At 39.0% G+C, this 25,321-nt stretch overlaps 1 protein-coding gene across 5 annotated transcripts; it reads left to right on the forward strand.

Annotated features, from left to right (window-relative positions):
• The first annotated feature begins 848 nt into the window (after positions 1-848).
• Positions 849-24,924, forward strand: SUV39H2 (SUV39H2 histone lysine methyltransferase). Of its 5 annotated transcripts, none has more exons than XM_043563547.1 (6): positions 849-1,040; positions 3,732-3,877; positions 16,304-16,435; positions 19,564-19,710; positions 21,268-21,397; positions 22,390-24,924. In XM_043563547.1, exons 1-6 carry the CDS (start codon positions 1,010-1,012, stop codon positions 22,494-22,496), a joined length of 693 nt encoding a protein of 230 aa, XP_043419482.1. In that variant the 5' UTR covers positions 849-1,009; the 3' UTR covers positions 22,497-24,924. The 5 variants fall into 5 exon arrangements, with proteins under 5 accessions (XP_043419482.1, XP_043419479.1, XP_043419480.1 ...); XM_043563544.1 differs by having other exon boundaries at positions 853-1,040; positions 16,304-16,969; XM_043563545.1 differs by lacking the exon at positions 3,732-3,877 and having other exon boundaries at positions 855-1,040; positions 16,304-16,969.
• Positions 24,925-25,321: the final 397 nt, after the last annotated feature.

Raw genomic sequence — 25,321 nt, forward strand, 5'->3', positions numbered from 1 at the left:
TCATGACCTGAGCCAAGTCCAATGTTTACCGGACTGAGCCACTCAGGTATCTTGCCCGCTGCATTAGATTGTTTAGAGTAATCACCATGGATGCGGTGTGAAGAATGGAAGATGGAAGGGGGGGACGGGGGACCGGTTAAGAGCTCTTAGTCATCCAATTCAGAGAACCTGCACCCTTTCAACCAAGCTGTGCGCAGACTACCTGGGAGCTTATTAGAAAGGACAGAACCTCATGTCCCAGCCCAGACCGACCTAATTTGAATCTGCATTTTAACAAGCTCCCCAGAGGATTCCTATGCCAATCAAGTGTGCGAAGCACAGATGGAGACTGGTGGCTTCAAACTCCTGCACACGAGAATCACCTGGGGAGCTCTAAAAAATTCCAATGCTCGGGTCACACCCCCATACCAAATAAACCAATCTCAACGAGTGGTACCAAAAACCAAAACGTCTCCAAGCGATCCCAACATGCAGTCAAAAAGAAAACCTTTATCTAGGGGTGTAGCGTGGAAGAAAACAATGGTTACTGGGACTCAGGTGGCCGAAGAAAAGGCACCGAAGGTAAACCTACTCTGCACCATACAGCTCCGCTCTACGTTTTGGAGTTTGCACAACATACAAGCAGTGGTCATGTGAAAGCACGAAAAACCGTGGGAAGGCCTGACGTTGCGCACTCCTCAATTAGGAGTTACCCCGCGCCGTCGAAGGAGGCTGGCAGCTTAACCAGGAGGAGCGCCCGAACCCGAACCCGAACCCTGAACCCGAACCGCGTACGCGCCCCGCCCACCTCCCCCAGCGACTCCCGCAACCTCCTGCGCGTCGGGATGCGACGTGGGGCGCATGCGCGCTCGCCGTGGCCGGGGTCGATCTTCGGTGACGTCAGGGCGCCTCGCGGGCACCAGCCCCCAGCCCGGGCCCCCGACTCCCGCGCCGGCCGGGCGGGGGCGGGGCGTCGGGCCAGCTGAGCTATCCCGTCAGACCGCGCCAGTTTGAATGAAAGCTCCCTAAGATGGCGGCGGCCGGGGCCGAGGCGCGAGGAGGTGAGGGCTGGAGAGCGGCGTCCCTCACGATCCCCCGTTCTCCAGGCAAACTCCCGAGGCCCGGGAAGCGGGGCCGGGACCCGCGGACCCGCCAGAGCGCGACGCGGCGAGACGCCGCCTCCCGCTCTGCTGACACCTTGGCCCCCAAAGGCGCGCCGCGGGCTTCACCTATCCCCCGGCCCCTGACCCTTCTCGCGGCACGGCCCGCTCGCTCCCCGCAGTCTTCTGCGCCCCGCTTCCGCGGGGCCCGGCCCGCACGCCCTGCTCCGAGGTCGGCTGTCTCTCGCTCCGCGGACGTCCCGCGGACTCCGTGGCCCGACCCCCGCTGCCCGTTGGGCCCGAGGCCCCTCCCCGCCTGGTCGCCGTGTGGAGGTATTCGGGCGGCCGCCGCGGCTCCTGGTAATCCCTGGGGGAGGAGGGGGGCTCGAGGGCCTGTGGGCACGCGTGTGGTTTACTCCTTTGTGGTGGTTTGGGCGGGACGTTGTGTGTTCCGGCTGGCCTTTTAACTGGGAAGCGGGAAGTGCCCGGTGGTGTAAACGTGACCTCGATAGCGGAGGAAAGAAAGAAATTGGGGCTGGAGTATAAACGCTAAGGAAATGAGGGAGCGTGCACCCCAGTTTGGACGCACTGGTAGGGTAGATTTCCTGTCGGAGAATAATATCCCAGCAAGTGGGTATTTGAAGACGTAGCCTCTGGCTTACGGTGATTGTTTTACCCACCGGGAACTTGCGTGTTATTTACGTGGACGCCAGAGAACTAGGTGCTGAGCCGCGCGCGCGCGTGTATGTGTGTGTGTGTCTGTGTGTGTGTGTGAGAGTGTGCGCGCGCGCGTGTCTGAAAGACGGGAATTTTCAAGACATTCTAGAACGTAGAGGTGTTTTCCAGCACTCCTCTCCACCTAGATTATCATGTCTTTATCCCCCAACTTTTCTTCCACTAGGGATTAGTGTGAACCTAGTGTGAGGTTTTTGTAGTGGTAATGAAATGTTAAATCTTGCAAATGAATTATTTTCTACATTATTGTAGATAATAGAATTGTTACCAGGGATTTGCGGTTTTTTAGGTTCCAGGGTGTTGTTTGTTTGTTTCTCAAAAATAGCATTTCCGTCGAGAGTTGTCTTGAATCCTCAAGTTACTTAAACTAGATAAAAATGGTAGGAACAACAGACGTACACACCTTGGGTCGATATCCAACAGGAACCTCCTTTGCACGTGATCAGCATAGTGAGGTTAACTTTACACAAAACACCCCGAAGTTTTTTAAATGGAAGACTTGTAAGTGGTCATTTGTGTTAAACCACTCTTGTACCCTCAAACCGCCACTCCGCAGCAAGCAGTCTCTCCGCCAATCTTGGGGGGTGGTGGGGGGAGAAATACCTTTCATTTTCTCGGTCTCGAATTACGAACCTTTTGTAGGAAGCGGGGTGGTGGAAATCCTGCTTCAAGGTTTCTGACAATGAAGCCCCTGTGTGAGTTGGGGAGGGTGAGGGAAGGCTGTGGCGAGAGCAGCTGTGTTCTCTCTTCCTTGGAAATTACCTCAAAACAAAAGGTTATCACAACTACCTTGGAGAGCTACCAAAGAAAGCTTGAGTTTATTGATAGATTTTGTTTGGTTAATTCCGATTTACTCCAACCCTCACATTTTTCCAGTGAGTCTGAAATCCAGAAAGATGGGACCCTCGTGTGGCAGGGGCAGAGCACCCTTGATTGTTTCTAGTGCTTACCGTAACACTAGTCGCAAAACCAAGTTTATTATATATTTCTAAACATCCACTTGTGTTAACGTATTTTACATGCCGTATGGTAGCACACTGTTTACAGAAATTTCGGAGTAAAATCTTCTGCAGCACATTTAGTTACTGGCTTCTGTAAGGTTAATTATGAGTGTGTCTGATTTTCTTTAAGCTTGGTATATGGATTATGTAAATTGAATACACTGTTTTGTAAACCTTGGCTTTAAAAACAACACAGGAAATGACTATTATGAAAATATATTCCCCATTATTTATTATAACTCTAGGGCTTATTTACCTTGATAATAATACACTACAGCAGAGGCAAAGTTATAAATGGAGTTAAAATTTCATGCAGCTTTCCAGAATGGGGAAAGTAGGACATGTGATGTATGAGTATGTGACTATGGAACTATATTTCAATTAGATTTCAGTTCTTATTGTCCAGCTAAGGTAAAGGGGACTAGTTCTTTTTAACAACTTATAAGGCTGCTTTAAAATCTATTTAAGATATTTTTACTAACAATAAGTTTGTCTTAGGAATCTACATTTTGTTAAACCAGCAATTCTATGTAGAATATAATGGAAAAGTCAAAAACATTATCTCTGTTGTCCTTTGTATCTATATGTAATTTTAGGAAAGCTTACAGACTTGAAACTGTTCGGTCAGGTGGCTTAGTAGAAATGAATTGACATTAGTTAAGCATAGTAGAATAGAGATCCATGAGAAAATCCAAGAAGACCAATTTATCAAAAACAGTTCTTTAATGCTTAACTTTTCTGGAAGACACATAAATGGTTTCTTGTCATATGAATTTTTAGTCCTGTAAAATTGCCAGTTGAAGGGTGGGGATATGGAGGTCTTAAGTTTTTCCTTTTTTTTTTTTTTTTTTTTTTTTTTTTTGGTTTTAATTGAGTAGCTATTTCATTAGTAAAGAATTCTATTTTCTTATTGTAGCTTGGTGTGTGCCTTGCCTAGTTTCACTTGATACTCTTCAGGAATTATGTAGAAAAGAAAAACTCACATGTAAATCGATTGGAATCACCAAAAGGAATCTAAACAATTATGAGGTGGAATACTTGTGTGACTACAAGGTAGTAAAGGTAAGGCAAATATCTAGCCCCTTAAAAGAGACCTAATCAGACTTCAATTCAGTATTTCATATTTCTGTAACATAAAAAGACCTTAAAAGTAAGCAAAAGCTCTTCTTAATGTTAAAAATTCTAAGCCATAATAAATTTATATGTCCTATCATCTATATTGCCAAATAACATTGAGAGGATTTTGAAGCATTAAATGTTCTTGCATTAGAATATTTTAAGGTGCTTATATCATTCTACATCCAACTCTTGATTATCTCCGTGTGGATTACCAGAGCAAATGTTTTATCTCATATTGGCTTTTCCTGTCATTCATTTTGTTCCTGAATCATATTTCCCCACTATCACCTGAAATAAACAGAGAAATTCAAACCCAATTTTAGTGCTGTTGAATCTCCTCATGAAGCATCACCATCGTGTATGTCCTGTATTGTGTCAAACTCCAGATACTAGTGAGGCTCTGTGGTCTAATAGAATGGCCTGGAGTTCAAAGCCATTTCTAGTCTTCGATTGGTACCTTGTGGCTTCATCAAAGTCATTTCGCTTCTCTGGGCCTCACTTGATTCCTGTTTCTCTCAAATGACAGCGTTGTTTTCTTAAGAACCTTCTTCAATCTAAACCTTACGATATATTTTTGAGTAATTCATTTTTCTCCAGAGTAGCCTGCTCCCTGTGTGGAACTCTTTTTTGGTCGTTTGTCAGTTCTTCCAGACAAATGAATTAGGACTCCTCCTCCTCCATCTTCCATACCGATTCAGTCATTAAATCTAGTTCTTCCTTTGCGACATCCGCCATCTTTTCATGTAACTGCCTTTCCCGCTCAGTGGGATTTTATGATCAAGCATTTCACCTATACTCTTGGCAACCTTCAGCCCAAAAACAGCCCAGTCATCTTCCATCTCAGTGTTTAAATGGTGGTCTGACCAATCTACCCAAGAGTATCCTATAGTCACACATATTGGTGCCAGTAATGTCTGTTTCTAGTCTCACTCCGCTCCGTTCTACTAAAGCCTTTTGTCTGTTGCTTTCTTTTCCTTTTCTTGTCAGCAGTTTTTCCAACTTTTATTACTTTTCTGGACTTCTTACTCTATCCTTCACCTTCATATTCAGCCACAGACCTCTTCTACCTCAGTTAATCTTTCACTTCAGTGAAAAATAGGATCCTGCAAGTATGAATTCTCAACTTAGCTTCACACAAGTTCTCTGTAACTTTGCTGTTACTGTTTTTCCTTTTTTAGTCCTTTCCATCCCCTTTAAAGGACTTTGCTTAATCTGTGATGTTTTTGTTTGTGTGTGTGTGTTTTTCTGCACCCCCTTCCCCCTTATTAAGCTCTTTTTCCACTGACCTCTCTCAATCAGTAAAACCTATTCAGGTCTTCCCCAACCTCTCTTTGACCTCGTGTCCCTACTCACGCATTTCCTGTCTTTGCTTCTACCTCATTTTCCATTAACTTTTAAAAACAGCTTTGTTGAGATGTAATTCACAAAGCATACAACTCATTAATTTGAAGTATACAATTCATAGCTTTTAACACGCTCTCAGAGTTCTTCTGAAGTTGACTTGTGGTGATGGTTACACATTCTCATTATCCTGAAAAGGAACTCCACTCTGCTCACTCATCACTCCCTAATCCTTCCCAGTCTCCTTACCCACTAGCCCTAGCCCTAGCCCTAGGCAACCACTCATCTACTTTCTGTCTCTATAGATTCCCTGTTTGGGCAATTCATGTAAATAGAACATTACAATCTGTATGTGTTTCTTTGTAATTGGTTTCTTTAATTTAGCGTGGTGTTTTCAAGGTGGTGTTTTCAAGGTTCATCTATGTTGTAGTATGTATCAATACATCATTCCTTTTTATTGCCAAATATTCCACTATAGGACTATCACTTTTAATTTACCTATTGATCACTTAGACATTTTGGTTGTTTTTGTTTGGGGGTTATTATAAATAATGCTATTATGAACATGCATGTACAGGTTTTTGCGTGGATGTGTTTTCACTTCTCTTGATACATACCTAGGAGTTGAATTGTTGAGTCATATAGTTTCTCTGTGATTAACCATTTGAGGAACTGCCAACCTTTTCCAGAGGGACAGCACCATTTTACATCGAACTAGCAGTGTTACAAGTATTTGAATTTCTCTACCCCTCACCTGCACGTTTTATTATCTGACACTTTTGATTATTGCTATCCTAGTGGGAATGGAGTAGTACCTCCTTATGGTTTTGATTTGCATTTCTCTGATGGCTAATGATGCTGAACATCTTTTCATCTGCTTTTTAGTCATTTGTATATCTTTGGAGAACTGTCTATTCAGAGCCTTTGCCCATTTTTAAAAATTGGGTTGGCTTTTTTTTTTTATTATTGAGTCGTAATAGTTCTTTATATATGCTAGATAGTCCCTCATGAGATACACAGTTTGTAAATATTTTCTCCTGGGAATTGTCTCTTCACTTCTCATTAACTAATTGCCAATATGAGCACCTCAAATCTTACTCTCCTTCATAGCAACATCTAACACTGTTGACCTTCCTTTCCTTCTTTGAAATTTTCTTGTCCATGGAGAGACTGCCTAGGTTCACACTCTGGCTCTACCATTTATTAGTTGAGTGACTTTTAGCAAATTTCTTAGCCTCCCTGTCTTTCCATTTCTTCATCTGTAAAATGAGGATAGTTATGGTACCCAACTCATAATGGCGGGGACCACCATAGGGTTAAATGAGTGGATGTAAGTATATCCTTACAACAGAGACTGACCTATGATGTTCATATTGAAGAAAGGTTTTCTGTCATTGTTGTTCACCTCTGTCTCTACCTATTTTTCTTACTACTCTTACGGAATCTCCTTGTTGTCTCTTGTCTGTCCTTTCTCGGAAATGTAGATAATCTCCATAGCTGTGTCCTTGGCCCTCTTCTCACCTTGAAGTGGCTCTTTAGATGCCCTCTTTCCCAGTGCTTTCTACTTCTATCTGTTTGATTCATGACTCCCAAATCTTTGTGAGGCATTGACCTCTTTATGGACTTCATTTCAAAGTAGACACTATACAGGTACCCAAATTCAGCATGTTTAAACTGTACCAATTTTCCTCCCTCAAATCTGTACCCTGAGCTAGGATTCCCTATCTAGATTAACAAAACCAGAATACTTCCAGTTACCTAACCTTGTAATTTTATACATTTTTAATTCCTCCCTCCTCCCTACCCACTCGTAGGTCATCAGATTATATTGTCTCTATTTGTCTTTTCTTGTTCATTCTTTTCCTGTTCAACTGTACTTTCACAAAGCTAGTTTCCTAGGGGTCTGTACTGAGATTGAAGGAACTACCATTATTCTTATACAGGATTCTGAGTGTTGTTAGATTTTGGATAGTTTTTGCGCTTTGGTTTCTCCTTTGTCCTTCTCATCAATCCTTTTGGTTTTTTGTTTAGGAATAAGCAACCTTACTTGCACACTTAGGTCCTCACTATGCCACTTACATCCCTCATTTCTTCTCCTTTCTAGCACAAATTGTTTAATCTATAGGACAGTATTATTTCATCATACCTCTACCTTTTTTTTCCTCTGTCTCCCCACTCCTGTTCAGGGCGAGTGAAAGATCTTATGACACTGTCCTTTTATTGTGTGTACCCCTCCATTTAGCTCATCAGAGACACTATTTCACTGCCATATTCCTCAAAGCCATTAACAGTTTTTCTAAAACACAGTTTTGGTTGCTTTAGGTAGGGCCTTGCTTTAGACCTTTTAATGACTTGTCTACCAATCTAAGACGAGACCCTTTGAACTAAGGTCCTTTATTATCTGGCCACCAACTACCTTTCCAGCCTCATCGCTTGTCACATATCATGCTTTCTATCCACACTGCAATACTCCTAAGCTCTTTGATTTAGCTAAGATTTACTGAGCACCTACTATGAGCTGGGCACTCTTCTAAGCATTGGGAACATAGCTTATATTCCAATTCGTTGAACACATTATGTACCCTTGTGCCCTTTTGCTGTTCTTGTCTTGTTCCCTCTTTAGAATACTATTGTTTCCCTCCTTGACAAAATTCTCTTTGGCCTACAAGGTTCAGCTGAAAGGTTACCACCTATTACTGGGCCTTCCCCCATATCCCTAAAATTAATTGCTTTATATTCAGGACTTAGAAAGCACTGTTCTTGTTATTAGTCTAGAACTTGACATATTTTATAGCTTGGTTTCATACCTTCTGTGCTAAATTGTCAACTATTTAGGGCCAGGACTATGTCTTACTGTAGTCTCTAGTACAAAGTGGGTATTAAGTTAGTGGCTAATGAATTTAACTGGCTTCTGCATTAGTGATTTCTCCACTCTTCACAGTCACCAATAGACTAGACCCTTTTAGCTTCATGCTCAGATTATAGCAGCAGTCTGTTGATTAATAGCTCCTATATCATCTTGCTGTAGTCTCAGTAAATATTTGAGTTTCTTCTGTGTGTGGATACTATATTAGGCACTGGGAAAAATAAAAGATTAATCAGAAACTGTCTCTCATCTTGAACTCACAGCCTACTGGAAAGATTGAGAAGTAAACTATGGCAATATAGCATAATAAGTGCAGGGGGAGGCGCACCTGGGCTAGGCCACAGAAGGCTTCCCAGAAGGGATATCCCACTGAGGCCTGAAAAGACAGGTGCGGTAACTCACAGTTTTCGTACAGAGAATGGAGTGCTAGAATGTGGGACTGGGAAAGAATGAGATGAGTGAAGAACTTGCAGCATTCTACAGCAATGGGGAGTCATATGAAAGGTTTTAAAAAGAGGGATACAATCAGATACGTAATTCAGAGAACTTTGTGCAGTGAGGAATGTAGGAGGGGAATGACACACACACTTAAACATTCTGAAAAGCTGCTACAGTAGTCTAGGCAAGAAATAGTGGTGCTTAAAGTAGTAATAATGGAGGTGAAGAGAAATAAGTAATTTTTTTTATTCTCATGGTTACAAAATGTACAAGTGTGGTTGAGTGGTCAGAGGATTGGGTAGGGATCCAGCAGTGTGGGATCACACATATTTCACATATATGAAAACATGGGTTTCTGACTTGCGCTGGTGTAGATAATACTCCTCACCAAGACCCAGGAATATAGGAGGATTAGGATAGGAAGACTAGATTAGGTTGAGAACATTTAAGTGTAAGATGATCAATAGATAGTTGGAAATGTGGCCCCAAGTCAGGAGTGAGAACTGGAAACATAGATCTTGAAGTAATTGGCAAAAAGATGGCATTTGAGGCTCCGGGAATGGGTATGGTTACCCACTAATTAACAGATATTTCTTGCCATCTCTCATGTTGTATGCTTGACACTAGGGATCTCAGCAATGAGTGACACAGAGGTATGATCCCTGGCACATGGAGTTTATCTTTTGGTGAGGGTAGAAAACCCTTAAATAAAATTGTACAGCATGCTTATAGTTGAGGTGAGTCCTAATGTAACGGAAGGGTCTAACTTATAGACAAACTAGGCAGCTGTACCTGAGGAATGGTGTTTAAATTCAGTGCTAAAGGATGAAAAGATAAATAGGGGAGTCTTGAAGGAGAAGAGAGCCTGACTTCTTTAAGGAACAGAAAGTGTGAGTGGAATGTAGTCAGCAAGAGGGATCAAAAGAAGGCTAGAAGGATGGATAGGACCCAGAAAGCACAGATCCCTGCAGCCCAAGAAAAGAATTTGGACTCTAGGGCCTTAGGGAAACATTGAGTAGTTTTGAGCAGGGGAGTGACTTGATGCAGTGGGTATGTTGAAGATAGCATTCCGGCTGTTGTGCCATGAATGGTTTGAAAGTGGTTTGAGGGTATTACAGTAATTCACACAAAGAAAATGTGTGAAGAGGACAAGGATGGAGGAGTAGTTGGGGCGGGGGGGGGGGGGGGGGGGAGGGTCTCATGGGAAGAGCTATCAAAGAAACTGATACAAACTGGCAAGAAAGGTAGGAGGAAAACCGGAAGAATGAATCTTGAAGCCTAAGGGAGAGATAATGTCAGCAAAATAGAGAAGAGGCCAGTGGGTCAAAGAAGAACCGAGAAGTACCCACTGGACTGAGCAATGGAAGGGTCATTGATGCCTTCAGAGCAGTGTCTGTGCGTGGATAGAAGCCTAAATAGAATGAATTAAAGAATAAATTGGAGATGAGAAAGTAGAGTCAAGCAGTATGGACAACTCTTTAAAGAATTCTAGCTTTGAAGAAAGGGATAAAGTGCTATGTAGGTTTTAAGGGTGTTTATAATTTTGTTTTTTATTAAATCTCAATAGGTAATATATGCATGTGATTTTCAAAACTGAATGTTATAAAAGTTGGATGTTCTTATACTGAAAAGAAATCTTCCACTCTTGTCACCTTAGTCTCCCGTCCCTCAACTAGTAATTTATCACATCTTTTTTGAGATTCCTTACATATTCTAGCATTTGTATCTCAAAGGAGGTTTGGTTTCATTTTGCTTTTTCAAATGCAAAGGGAAGTTTAAAAAAATAAAAACTGCAGGAGGTTTAAATGCTGGTGAGAACAAGTAGAGAGGGAGAGACTGGAGAGGCGAGAGGTAGGGTAACTCATGGAGGAAGTGCATCTCCTCGTATCTGCATCTGCCTTTTCTCTAATGATGTGTCCAGGGGAGGGTGCAAATGAGAGAGTTTCTGTTTTCTCTCTGTATTAGGAACAAGGAGGTGTGTTGCTACTGAAAATAATGGGGGGGTGGGTAGTGGGATAGTGACCTTGAAGAAGGTGGAGGAGTTCTGAAGTAGGCAGTTTGGGGAAACGGAATGAATGCTCACTGGAGGAACAACACAACAGATCTGTTACTGTTACGAGTTCATGTCAGGGTCCAATTCAGCAAATAGTAATAATGCCATTTGCTGCTGCATGTTCTTGCCACGTTATCCTTTCATACAGAAAAAATTATGACAAAACTGAATACTCTTTGTTAACATCCTTAGCTCATCGGTGAAGAATTCACCACCCCCATGCACATTGGTAAGACTTCTCTCTCAGCAAGCATAGATTAAGAAGGAAATATTACCAAAGCTTTGACTTCATAAAGTATCCAGGTAGTTCTATGTCTAACGAACCATCACTACACTGCATGGCACATACTGACAGAATTTTCCACATTGAGCATTAAATTAATATTCCTAAAGGACTGATTCACTTAGAGTGGTGTGTGAAGAGCAGGAATAACATAGAAATCATTTGACTAAAACCCATATTTTGGAGATCAGGAAAACAAAGCTCCAGGAAAGGACTTTTCCAGGGTTGTGTTGCTCAGTTGTGTCCGTCTTCGACCACTAACCCAGGTCTGAGAATTGCTACTTGGTCAGTTACTGGTATGAAAAGCCACTGAGTTTCCATGGAACACTAGTGTTTTCATAATTAGACTCAGGCTATTCTACCACTAACATTGAATATGATGATTTCAAAACTTGCAGAAGAAAGTAGCTAATGGGAGGATAGCTTTTGTTTTTTGTCCTCCAATATATACATTTGAAAAACAACCCAGATTAAATTTAGTAGCTTTTATTTCTTTTAAAGATTCATATATAGTTACTGTTGTGATTTTTTTTTAATTGCATACATGTTGATAGTCCTACCTTTTGTTATGCATTCAGAAACATTTAATAGAGCTTAAGATACAGCAAGCAATTGTGCTTGGTTCTGTGGCTACGAAGATTTCATCCCTCATGGTTTCTGGTTAAGATTAGAAATGGAAACATAAGGAGATTGGCAGTGATCAGTTCTTCTTGGGCAAGAGAGGAAGGAAAGACTTCATGGGCAGGGACAGGGGGACATTTGAGCTGACTTCTAAAGATGAGTAGATTTTTCTACACATAAAAAATGAAACCAAAATACGCTCATTATGGAAATGGAAGAGGTCATTGTAATCAGAACTTTGTGAACAAAGCAGAAAGGGGTGAAGAGGACTGGCATGTTCGAGTACTAGCTGGAGTTAGTATGGCTAGAGGGTGGTATGTAAATGGGGTTATAATGGAAGACTGTCAGAGAGATATCAGGGACTCAGTCAAGAATGATTTCTTTGCTATAATAGGAAGTGTGAACTTCATTCTTTAGGCAGTGGAGGAGCAATTAAAATTTTTAAGGAAGAAAGTAACAGAATGACTGGTACTGTGGATTTCTTATTTTTGTAAGAAAACTTCAGTAATGATAAATTGGGATGTTGTCAGTCTGGAGGCAGAGAAACCAGTTAGGAGATTAATGTAATAATCCCAGCAAGAATTGAAGACCTTAAGTAACTAGAGCTATGGTAAAGAGATGGACAGGAACAAGTATCTGAAGAAACTTGATGATGGATTGAGAACAATCTAGATTGAGCTCCTAGTTTGCAACTCATGTGACTGGGTAGATGATAAGATTACCCTTGATGAGGAAAAGAAAAAAATCCATTTTGAAAGAACAGTGGTGGGTTCCATGGAAATAGAGGGATTTAAGAAGCTGTTGGGCATCCAGTAGGCTATTGGATATATGGAGGTGCAGGAAAAATTTTGGGAGTTATTAGCATGTAATTAAAACTGTTGGAGTGATGAGGTTGCCCAGAGAGCATTTAGAGCAAGGATTCTTAACTTTAAATCTGGAATCCACATATCCTCAATTATCCAAAATATTGCATATGTGACTTTGTTAGGGGAAGGTCCATCGCTTTCTTCAGATTTTCAAAAGGGACAAACGCTTACTTGGTGTGAAAAGGGGCCAAGGACAGAGCCTCAAGTATCTGCACTAAGTGATGGGCGGGGACAATAGTCTCAGCAGAGAAGGCAGAAAAGGAACAATAGCGAAGAGAGAAATGTGGTGTCAAAGCCTAAGTCAAGTAACATGAGGGCTTGTAGAGTCTTTGGCCTGGCAATGAGAAGACTGATAAATTGTTCCTAATAAACATGATGGAAACCAAATGAATTTGTATGTAATGAAACTCCCCACAGAAACACCATGTTTTCTAAGAATTGTAAAAACTATTGGCCTACAAAAAAAGTTCAAATGCCTCCATCAAATATTCAAGGCTAAGATTTGTTCTCACCTTGCCATTACAGTTTAATCTCTCACTTCAATATTCTGAACTTTAAAGCTAGCCAAATCCATCTCTTCACTGCTTTCTGAATACTTCATACAGATCTTAGCTCCTAGTTTGCTGGTGGTTTTCATCCTGCCTGCCCTGTTCCCTACCCAACAAATCCTATCAGTCTTTCACAGTTTAGTTCTGTTTGCTCTGTGCTCTTTTCTGACTATATTGATTTCCCTCTCTGTATTCTAGTGGTAATTATTGTCTTGTTTTGGCATTTAAAATTGTACTGCCTTGCATTGCTACTTACTTGACATATTACTGCCTTCTTTTCCCAGTGAGCTTTTACTCCTAAAGGCTAGCACTACCTTACGTCTCATCATACCCCCTGGTGGCTGAACTTGCACATACTTATTTTAAATACTAAGATACTTGAATGAATTTAACCTAAGCCAAACATAGTGGGGGAAAATGTCTTTAAGAAAAAATTCATATGATGCATTCTAAATTATACAGGAGTGATTTATGTATCATTTTTACAACTGTACTCCATTTCTATGGGTAATCAAGAGTTGATTGCGTGTCAGAATAAGATACTGATACAATATATGAGGCTTAATGAACTTTTGGGCTTTTATTTGGAACTTCAGCATATTGAATTAAATTTGTTAAGCCATACATACTAATTTTTCTGTGTAAAATTTATCAGTTCTTCAAAACAAATATCTTTTTTGGATTGCAAAGTAAAATATACTTACTAAAATAAGTATGAAGTAGAAATAAAATATCACTAATATTTCTCTACTATTTTGCCAAAGGCACTTTTGTTTTATAAACATCTTTACCATCTATAAATTAAGTAAGTATCAATGTGATTAACATGCAAAACTTAATCACTAACAATGCATCTGGCTCATTATTAAACAATACAATATGTTAATTTGGAGCCCACTTCAGTGGCATGGTGTTACTAGTTTTGCTGAATGATAATTGAGCTTAATCATCTGATTTGAAGCCAGTGTTTCTGTTTCTTCCATCATTTGCTGACAACTTCCAGGGTTATTGTAGGAAAAAGTGTAGTGGAAAAAAAAAAGAGGACCAGAGTTGCATTGCTTTATTCTGGAGTCAGAAAAATTAAAAGCTTTCCTAATTAATAAGGAAAATAGATATACGTTAGCTACTGCCACGTGGATCCCATCATTGTCGAGCGGATATCTGCCAACGTAAATCCTAAATTGTAAAAGTTACCTGGCAGGAGGGAGAAATCTATGTTACACTTTGCCAGTTCGACTAACACTTAAATATATGTCTAAGCTTTTCTTTTTTTCCCTGAAATCACAATATGTATTTCCATGAAAGTACAGTTTTTGTGCATATCCTCACACTTTAACCACATTTTTTAAACAGGTAAAGCATATTTTGACCATTTTCATAAGAAGGAAAGTTCTTTTAATTCACCAGCAGTATTGCTTACCGAGTAGAATGTAATAAAACATTGAAACGACTCAATGGGGAGAAAATTTGCTTATTCCCTGGCTAAGCAACTTGCTTCTGCAAAGCTGCCTCAGTGGTCCTCACCCCAGTTTGTGCCTCTGCAACATTTCCTAGGCCATCCAGGTTATTTGGCATTAATAAATTATGGATAGTAAAACAAGGTGTCATATGCACCCTTTTATAGTAAAAACTTTGTTAAAAATTTCAAGGAAGGGGCGCCTGGGTGACGCAGTCGGTTAAGCGTCCGACTTCAGCCAGGTCACGATCTTGCGGTCCGTGAGTTCGAGCCCCGCATCGGGCTCTGGGCTGATGGCTCAGAGCCTGGAGCCTGTTTCCGATTCTGTGTCTCCCTCTCTCTCTGCCCCTTCCCCGTTCATGCTCTGTCTCTCTCTGTCCCAAAAATAAATAAACGTTGAAAAAAAAATTTTTTTTCAAGGAAAAGCAAATTTAATCCATATCGATGATTTAAAATAACTAAAAACTGGAGAATACAATTTAATCACTTTCATATTTTAGAGTGTGGACATATTCCAGAGGACAAAGAAAAAATTGAAGGACCTTAGAATTTTTTGTTTTATTTTTGAGAGAGAGTGTGAGAGAGCACAGGTGGGGGAAGGACAGAGGGAGAGAGAATCTTCAGCAGACTCTGCTTTCAGCTTGTAGCCAGACACGGGGCTCAGTCTCACAACCCTGGGATCATGACCTGAGCCGAAATCAAGAGTCAGATGTTTAACCCACTGAGACACCCAGGTGCCCCTCGAAGTTTTTTTTATTATGCACATTTGACTACCTTTTTTAAGAGAAACTTAACATGGCATTCCCCAATTTTAAGGAAAGAAAACAGAGTCAAGTCACTGGGGTAAGAAGGCAAAATTCTAGGTACCATGGTGGCCACAACAGCAGTCTGAGGGATAAATCAAAATATTTGATCTTTGGTGGCTTCACTGCCTGCTTCCTAATCCATTCATGGGTGAGTCTAAATAAGGTGAGAATTCTCTGGAATCGTGATGTCTAATAAAAACAATGTAAGCTACATATATGTCATTTTAAATTTTTTAGTAACCATATTAAACAAGTAAAATGAAACAAGTGAGATTGCACACCTGGCTGGCTCAGGCAGTAGAGCATGGGACTCTGGATATCAAGATTGTGAGTTTGAGCCCCACATTGGGCATAGATTACTATAAATAAATGAGCAAATAAATAAATCTTTAAAAAACAATATATTTAGTAAAACCAAAATATTTCAATATGTAATCAATATGTGTCATATGTGAAGAAATATTTTACTTTTTTGTGTATGTGTTTGATATTTGTAACTCAGTATGTACTACACACTTAAAGCACATCTCAGTTTGGGCCCACCACATTTCAGGTGCTCGATAGCTACATGCAGCTAGGAATAACTATACTGGACGTTATGTCCCTAGAACATCAAAGGGATGTGTGCCCATGATACTGAGAAATAGTGTTTGCCTTCTGTCAGTGTAAAATACTAAAATTACCTACCTCAGGGGATGCTTACATCAGTGCTGGCCAAGTAAAGCGCTAACCTAGGTCATAAATTGTTAGTTTGAAGACTCCCTGTTTCTATGATTAAGATAAAATACTTTTTTTTGTTTAACAGTCACTGTTTGGTAAAATATGAGTTTCAGTACTTTTGTCTTCAGGTGCAATTCTTTTACCTATGCTCAAACATACTGTGCTACAACTAAATTCTGTATATATTTTATGTAATGCAAAGAAAAAATGGTTTTATATTTTTTTATGTTTTGTAGTTCATCTAGAAACCTCTGGCTCTTAATATATTCTGAACTTTATTTAGAGTGATAACAGCTGCCTTAACTCTTTAAGATAGTGAATTATTTTAATGGGGACTGTCATCTAATTTCAATTTTCTTTTATATTTTAAGGATATGGAATATTATCTTGTAAAATGGAAAGGATGGCCAGATTCTACAAATACTTGGGAACCTTTGCAAAATCTCAAGTGCCCATTACTCCTCCAGCAGTTTTCTAATGACAAGCATAATTATTTATCTCAGGTAAAGAAAGGCAAAGCAATAAAAGACAATAACAAAGCTTTGAAACCTGCCATTGCCGAGTACATTGTAAAGAAGGCTAAACAGAGGCTAGCTCTGCAGAGATGGCAAGACGAACTCAACAGAAGAAAGAATCATAAAGGAATGATATTTGTTGAAAATACTGTTGACTTAGAGGGCCCACCTTCAGACTTCTACTACATTAATGAATACAAACCAGCTCCTGGAATCAGCTTAGTCAATGAAGCTACCTTTGGTTGTTCGTGTACAGATTGCTTCTTTGAGAAATGTTGTCCTGCTGAAGCTGGAGTTCTTTTGGCTTATAATAAAAACCAACAAATTAAAATCCCACCTGGTACCCCCATTTATGAATGCAACTCGAGGTGTCAGTGTGGACCCGATTGTCCCAATAGGATTGTACAAAAAGGCACCCAGTATTCACTTTGCATCTTTCGAACTAGCAATGGCTGTGGCTGGGGTGTAAAAACCCTTGTGAAGATTAAAAGAATGAGTTTTGTCATGGAATATGTTGGGGAGGTATGTTCAACATATAACAAATAATGTGTGTGGGAGGTTTATGCTTTTTGAAAAGTTAACATTGTACAGCAGTAACAGATATTGGTACATATTTTTATTATCGTTTGCAAGTATGTAGAAATTTCTGGCTTGGGAAGAAGGTTTCACGGGCATAGTTAGAAATATAAACTTGTATATGAACAAAAAAATACATATAATTATAAATGAAATAGTCCTGTTTTCAACAAACACCCATTTATAGTCATTGAAACTGGCATTTGTAAAATATGGCAGCTATTATGACGTAAACGTTCTTTTTTGTTAATTTTTATTTAATGTGTTTTTTTACCTTACATTCAGGTTAGTTAGCATATAGTGCAACAGTGATTTCAGGAGTAGATTCCTTAATGCCCCTTACCCCTTTAGTCCATCCACCCTCTCGACACCCCTCCAGTAACCCTCTGTTTGTTCTCCATATTTAAGAGTCTCATGTTTTTGTCCCCTGCCCTGTTTGTATATTATTTTTGCTTCCCTTCCTCATGTGAGTGAAGAATGACATAAAAGTTCTAAGAAGAAAATCAGATCTAAACGCATGCTGACTTTGGAACCTTTAGATTGTAATTCATCCATTTGATTAAATATGGTTAACTGTAGTTGGCAGAACTCAATTACTGTATCAACATGAGAAGTACTATAGAGTAGGCATACTTTCTGAGCAAGTGTTAGAAAATACAATACATAAAACCATTTATCGCATCCATGAAAAAATCCAAATTCTTTGTAGCTCAGCTGGAGACTGTCTCTAAATTACCATTGACTGTGCAAATTTATGTATTTATTTATTTTTTAACTTTTATTTTTTAGAGAGTGCAAGTGAGGGAGAGAGAGAAACCAAACAGGCTCCACGCTCAGAGCAGAGTCCGACGTGGGGCTCGATCCCACAACCCTGAGATTATGACCCGAGCTGAAATCAGGATGCTCAACTGAATGAGCGACACATTCGCCCCCGAGCAAATTTATTTTTGTACATATAACGTATATATACAAAAAATAGTATTTACCATGTACCACATACTATTCTAAGCACCTTATGTGTTAACTCATTAATCCTTGAGTAACTCTGAGGTAGCAGTGTTAGGTCCATTCTTTGTCATTGAGGAAACAGGCACAGAAAAATTCATCAAGGTCCCATTGTAGTGAAGAAGAGCCAGGATTCAAAACCAAGGCTCCAAAATGAGTGCACTTTGCTGCTGTACTACACTTCCTCAAACTGAGTGGTATATTAATCTGTGACTAGAAAAATACAAGTGTGACCGCATATCTTGGGCTGTCAAATCTAACATTTTAGAAGTTATGTGGAGGGCGCCTGGGTGGCTCAGTCGGTTAAGCATCTATCTCACTTGGGCTCAGGTCGTAATCTCGCGGTTCGTGGGTTCAAGCCCCTTGTTGGGCTCTGTGCTGATAGCCTGGATCCTGCTTCAGATTCTTTGTCTCCCTCTCTCTGTCTCTCCCTTTCCCCTGCTTGTGCTCTGTCTCTCTCTCAAAAAATGAATAAACATTTTGAAAAATGCAAAAGTTCTATGGAATTAGGCCACATATAATTATCTATTCATCTAAAATTCTGAGATTAAATTGGAGCCCTGTTTTGATCCTTAAATTTTTAGACAATAGCAGATTATTATAAATCACTGTTCAGGATACTAGATCTTGTATGATCAAACTCTTCTCTGTTTTGACTTACTGAATGCAGTAGTTATTTATACCTGGTTGACACCATGAATTGCTTTAGACATTTTTGGTTTCTTTTTTTTTTTTAATTTTTTTTTTTCAACGTTTATTTATTTTTGGGACAGAGAGAGACAGAGCATGAACGGGGGGAGGGGCAGAGAGAGAGGGAGACACAGAATCGGAAACAGGCTCCAGGCTCTGAGCCATCAGCCCAGAGCCTGACGCGGGGCTCGAACTCCTGGACCCCGAGATCGTGACCTGGCTGAAGTCGGACGCTTAACCGACTGCGCCACCCAGGCGCCCCTGGACATTTTTGGTTTCTTAAGCTGAGCATCTGGTAAAGCTGTGTTCTTAGAACTGCAGAGGATGGTTTTGATCCACAGAATTTCATGAAAACAACCTGGTCTGCAAAACTAAACTTTGCATACAATTGACTGCAAATTTAACGTACCTTCTTTCCTGTGTTTGTAACAAATTTCCACCTTGTAACTAACTGCATAGATGAGTTACAGGAAAAATAAGTTTTTAGAGCATTTTTACTGTAAATTTCTTCCTTTACATTCCAGGTAGGTCCTATAGAAAGCTATATTTGGGTAGCTTTTTGAACATGTGAATAAATGAGAATAAACGTAGTACTGTCTCCCCTTGTTGATTGTGGGCTGTCCTGATTCCTAAGCAGCCATGATTGTCCTGCACTCGTATCTCCCCTTAGCTTCCCATGTCTTTGCTTCTGTGTGTAGAGTAGTTTGTGTGAATGTTTTGATGACACATTGACTTGTTACTTTTTAAACCTTTGGAGGCACTAAAACAATAATAATAGTTTTATGGATGAGTGTTTCTTTAGTTCAACAATAGCTATATAATATACTATAGTTTTTTCTTTTTAGGTAATCACCAGTGAAGAAGCTGAAAGACGGGGGCAGTTATATGACAACAAAGGAATCACATATCTCTTTGATCTGGATTATGAATCTGATGAATTCACAGTGGATGCAGCCCGATATGGAAATGTCTCTCATTTTGTGAATCACAGTGTAAGTGTGATTACACTGTTTTTTAATGATTTTCCATAGTTGAGGAATAATTATCTTTAAATGACTTAGCCTTTTAATATTTCCAAAGTATTGTAATACAGAGACCTCTTTGGTTAGATTATTGTATTATTGCCATATTAGGAAAATCCATTGAGGTGCCTACCAAATACCATGCATTTTGCAAGTTTTTACATACGTTCATTTAATCTTTCCAGAGCTCTTTAGGTATTATCTTCTTGTAGAAGAGGAATTAAGAGGTAGCAAGGCCGGGGCGCCTGGGTGGCGCAGTCAGTTAAGCGTCCGACTTCAGCCAGGTCACGATCTCGCGGTCCGTGAGTTCGAGCCCCGCGTCGGGCTCTGGGCTGATGGCTCGGAGCCTGGAGCCTGTTTCCGATTCTGTGTCTCCCTCTCTCTCTGCCCCTCCCCCGTTCATGCTCTGTCTCTCTCTGTCCCAAAAATAAATAAAAAATGTTGAAAAAAAAAATTAAAAAAAAAAAAAAAAAGAGGTAGCAAGGTTAAGAATTACATACAACTGTAGAGGTTTCTTACAGAAGTTAACAGCTGAATTTTAGGATATGCAGCTAAACATAGCTATATTTTCTTAAAATGTAAATATGTTAACATATTTACAGAATTTAAGAATTCATAGAGTATTGAAGTATTGAGGGCCATTTTCCTAAATTACAATTGTAAATTAAAATTCTAAAATACAATTCTAAATTGTACTCTAAATACAATAGTATTAGGCTTGTGAGATTGATGTTTCCTCCATCTTATAGATTACAAGGAAAATGTGTCTCCAGAGAGTATTATATACCTGACCATATAAGGAAGTGTAGACTATGCTAAGCTTTTGATGGGTTTTATTCCAAGAAACTAGTTTATGTTGAGTAGTGAAATGTCAGAGACCTTCTGACTCCTTGTTAGTTTTCTGATTTAAATTTTTACTTTAATTTTTTTCTTAGTGATAAATTTGAAATACTCTCAAAATAGATGTATTCTATTCAAGGGCACTTAAAACAATGATTTTGGTTTCTTAGCTCTTTCTTCTTGCATAGTCCAGAACTTAATGTAGAAATCTCAAAATATTAAAACCAATCAGAAGTTACGGCAATGAAACCTCCATGCGTTATGAAATTTGAGTTGTATAATGCTAATTTGATTTTTTTAAATACAGTTTTTCTCTTTCTTTATGCCTTACCGAACTATGTACAGGTGAAATGATAATGTTATATAAAACTTGCATTATAATTCTCCAGAAAAATTAAAAAGTTGAGATAGATGAAATGGGATTGGTGAAAATGTTAATTGTTGAACTGCAGGGTAAATGTATGTGGATTTATTATTTTTTCTAGTGTTAATGTATGTCTGAGATTTTCTGTAAAGGAAAATAGTATTTTTAAATTTGAATGCCTCAGAGACCTCTAAACAGTAAACAACTTAATTTCCAATGAAACTTAAAAAATAATAGTTTGGGGAATTAAATATTTCATATGGCATGTAGAAGAGCCTGTCCATTACATTTTTACTTAAATGGGTTCTAATGTTCCTTTTTAGTGCGACCCAAATCTTCAGGTGTTTAATGTTTTCATTGATAATCTCGACACCCGTCTTCCCCGAATAGCATTGTTTTCCACAAGAACCATAAATGCTGGAGAAGAGCTCACTTTTGATTATCAAATGAAAGGTACGGTTTTCAAGTAAGGTTTGATTGATTTCAGTTATTTGCATATGAAGACTGTAATCAGAGTAGGAAGAGACCTTAGATCATCTGAACCAAACAATATTAAAGAAGAAAAAAAATGAGGCTATAAGAGTTGGTCTTTTTACTCAAGGTCACAAAGCTACTCTGCCAGAGGTAAAACTAAAATCTGCCTGACCTTGAGCTGAGTAATGCTCTTTTCTCAGCATCACGCTGTCACCTGCTTTTTTTCATAATTTCCATTATCAAAGTTTGTTCTACATCTTTTCTCAATACTACTTGTATTTTAAAATTGTAAGGCATACATTCCTGAAAATTTACCAAGAGATGTATATTCAGGGCGCCTGGGTGGCTCTTTTAAGTGTCCAGCTTGCTTAGGTCATGATCTCACGGTTTGTGGGTTCAAGCCCCGCTTCGGGCTCTGTGCTGACTGCTCAGAGCCTGGAGCCTGCTTCAGATTCTGTGTCTTCCTCTCTCTGCCCTTCCCCCGCTCACACTCTGTCTCTCTCTAAAAAATAAATAAACATTAAAAAATTTAAAGAGATGTATATTCAGAGGATTGAAAATATTTAAATCACATCTGAACTTACTCCATTCCTAATTGGATTTGGTTTTTTTAAAAAAACACATCAATTTTATTTGCTTTGTTGGGACCATATGTTTTTTTCTTTCCTTTGTTTTTCTAAGTGTTAATTATAGTTTGTTACTATTTGGCCTGACTTTATGGCCCTTAAATAATGTATGAAATTGAATGTGTATCTGATTTTCCCACTAAGTTTCATCATTTCGCAAAGCTGTTCTTGGAAGTATGGCTAATAGGATATGCTTTTCTCTCTTACTAGCTCCACACCATCCTTTCAAGATAATTCATAATTTGTCTCTGAACATTCACATTGATTTAAAACTAATAAGAGATTTGAACTTCATTCTGAATGGTCTTAACTTTTTCTTGTGTATTTCTTTTTCTGTGTACTCAGGTTCTGGAGATGTATCTTCAGATTCTGTTGACCACAGCCCAGCCAAAAAGAGGGTCAGAACTGTGTGCAAGTGTGGAGCTGTGACTTGCAGAGGTTACCTCAACTGAATTTTCAGGAAACAGCTGATGATTGTAGTTTGTTTTTTTCTAATGTTAACCTTTAAAAAAAGTATTTGGGACTCTTTTCATATTGTCAGGATTATATGCTATGTTAATTTACAATTCATGTTTCAAACTATTGGCCAAATGCATTACTGATGCTTCTGAAGAGAACACAGGGTCACAGAGACTAATTTAAAATACACGTATTTAGTGATTAGACACCAAACATGAAAGGAAAACTGACAGATCAGCATATACATATATAAGAAGTCTGTGTGAATAGAGAAATGCCTCCTTCAGTGTTTAAGCGTTAAACTGATAACGTAACCATCACTAAGATCAAATATTCAACCTGCCATACACCTTGAATTTAGAGAAAGAGTTAATTTGGGCAAATACATACAAGTGCTATTTTTGTTATGTTGTCATTCCCGTTAATTACTCACTGTACTTGTATTGAAGAAAAATAGGTGATACGGAATTACACTCTATTTTCTACTTTGATTAAAATACTGGGATCTTAATGATACAGAAATTTAAGGTCTAAAATTCAATGTAAACAGGTTTAATTACAGCTTGATTTCATATTTTGAAGCAATCCAGACTGTTATGAGGCATGTATGTCTGAATCAGTAATTCTTAAAAGATTTTTAACCTTGTAAAAGAATAATTTCCAAAAAGCTCTAAAATTCTGGAACGGATGGCCATTATGCTGCTTTGAAAGGGTGGGGCACTGGGACCGGGAGGGTTTCTTGGAAGTGGGGAAATGGAGCACTTTCAGGGCCCCTCTTAATAACACAAATTAAGAGATCCATGTTGCATACCTGGTCTAAACAGAAACAGCAAAACAAGATACTCCTGAGTGCATCTGCACCTAACAGTGTTTCATACAATACACGAATATTACATCTTCTGAATTTCAGGCGGTTTTAACATTTCCACCAAATTTAATTATTTTTATATTCCCCACAAGCTCTTCTTGAAATAATCTATATTTTGAACTGATACTTATTTTTTATACATGAATTTTTTTAAATGTGATAAAGCTAAACTTGGCTTGGCCAAAGTGTGTATCTGAATTATGAGAACATTTTTACTTGAACCATGAACACTGAAATGGAATACAGTTGTTTGGTTTTTGTTTCTGTTTTTCTGCATAGTAAAACCTCAGTTGGGAACAACTATGTTTTCATCTCTGTGATTTTGGGATTTGTAATCATGGTGTCCAACATGAAGGTAAATGCAGCAAGTAAATCTAGCTTTCAGTATTCCTAATTAAATTTTACCTAAGCTGATTGCCCCATTGCTTTACTGACCTAAAATAAGTTTGAGTAAAATTGCACTGATGGCAAGAATCCAGCACTTCAAATACCTTCTTAATCCTTAACCTCTTTTTTGGGAGAAGCTACACTTTATTATGCATTATATTGCTACCACATGATTTGCTCTTTCATAATATGGGATAAATTCTTTACACGTTTGGAGTCTCAGCGTATTAACCAAAATCTGCAGAAGGTGTCACGGAAAAATACATTTCTTAGTGCCGTTTCTTATGTTTTCTTTATGAGGAAATAGTCACATGGTGTCAGTGGTGAGAAAGCATCACAGATTTACAGGTACTCCCAATGGCCAAGCTTAGTTTGAATTCTGATTCTCACAGGTTTAAAAAATGTAACTAATATTCTTCTTAAAAAGTTAATGTTCTACTGTCCAGTTTTTTGATCTTGTCTTTTTGTGGTAAAAAAAATGTAAAACAGGACAGCAAAGGGAAGAATGGCTGTTTTCACAAAACTTGTTTTGTACTGTCCTTAGTAATAGACATTTAATGGGTCTTTGAGATTTTAGTTACCTGTGTTACCCTTGTTTGATTACAAAGCTGAACTTAATCAGTAAAATGGAAACTCTCTACATGAGGCTGTTAGGAGCTTTTAACCATTTTAAGTCAACATTTAGCTTCTTTGGTTTCTCAAGCTGTCAGAATTTGTTCTCTCAATATGAAGCCTATGTTCAACGGCCATGTTTACATGAAGTTTAAACCGTAAGTTAATCTACTCTGCAAGTTGTATTAATACCATTGTTTTCAAGATATACTTGAGGATCGTGATACAGTTGTAATCTCAGGGTTTTTTCCCCCATATGTGCAAAATCTAGACTGCACTTTTTTTTTTTTACAGTTCAATTTTCTTTAGCAAAATAAATTTAGTTTGGCATTTGATTTTCTATTTATGGTGGTTTAGCTTTGTTATTGAATATTTTATTTTCCTTACCAGTAAGCTACAAAAGGGGCAAAAAGATAACCAATGTATTCCTGACTACTTGCTTTTGAGATTAACCAAAGGTTGTTATACCATCACTTTAAATGTTATTTGCCTTTTAAGAAAGTTTATCATTGTCATGGTTGGTCCATTTGAATATTAAAGAATTTTACATAGCATAATGTGGATGGATACTTCTAAAATATTTTGAGCATTATGAGTCACCAGGTTAAACACATTATGCTAAATAAGTAAACACTGCCTGGAACCACAGGGGAATGTTAGACTTAAAGCTCCTATTCTTGGAGCAAGTCTCAGGCCCTTTATCTGCGTTCCTGTGCATCTCATAAACCCATGAGGCCGGTGCTGCCAGCCCTACCAGCAAAGGGAAGGGGTCAGGACTGGTTAGGTAACATGAACATACCCAAGATCACGTGGCTCGGGGGCAGTAAACCACCTATTTATACTGGACTCTATTTCGTACTGCTAGTTTAAACAAACTGTAAGTCTTGGATTCCTCTCTCAGGCAAATGTGGCTAGCCACTGCATTTCTTCTGTCATGTATCTTGGCATTTT

Source organism: Prionailurus bengalensis, chromosome B4 (genome assembly GCF_016509475.1).
Source record: "Prionailurus bengalensis isolate Pbe53 chromosome B4, Fcat_Pben_1.1_paternal_pri, whole genome shotgun sequence".
Classification (NCBI taxonomy): domain Eukaryota; kingdom Metazoa; phylum Chordata; class Mammalia; order Carnivora; family Felidae; genus Prionailurus; species Prionailurus bengalensis.

Bases quoted from the DNA above. Each gene is read 5' to 3' on its own strand.
- SUV39H2 (XM_043563544.1), top strand. From the start codon at position 1,010: ATGGCGGCGGCCGGGGCCGAGGCGCGAGGAG. The intron at 3,878-16,303 runs GTAAGGCAAATA...TTATATTTTAAG, and splicing joins GTGACTACAAGGTAGTAAAG to GATATGGAATATTATCTTGT. The intron at 16,970-19,563 runs GTATGTTCAACA...TTTTCTTTTTAG, and splicing joins TCATGGAATATGTTGGGGAG to GTAATCACCAGTGAAGAAGC.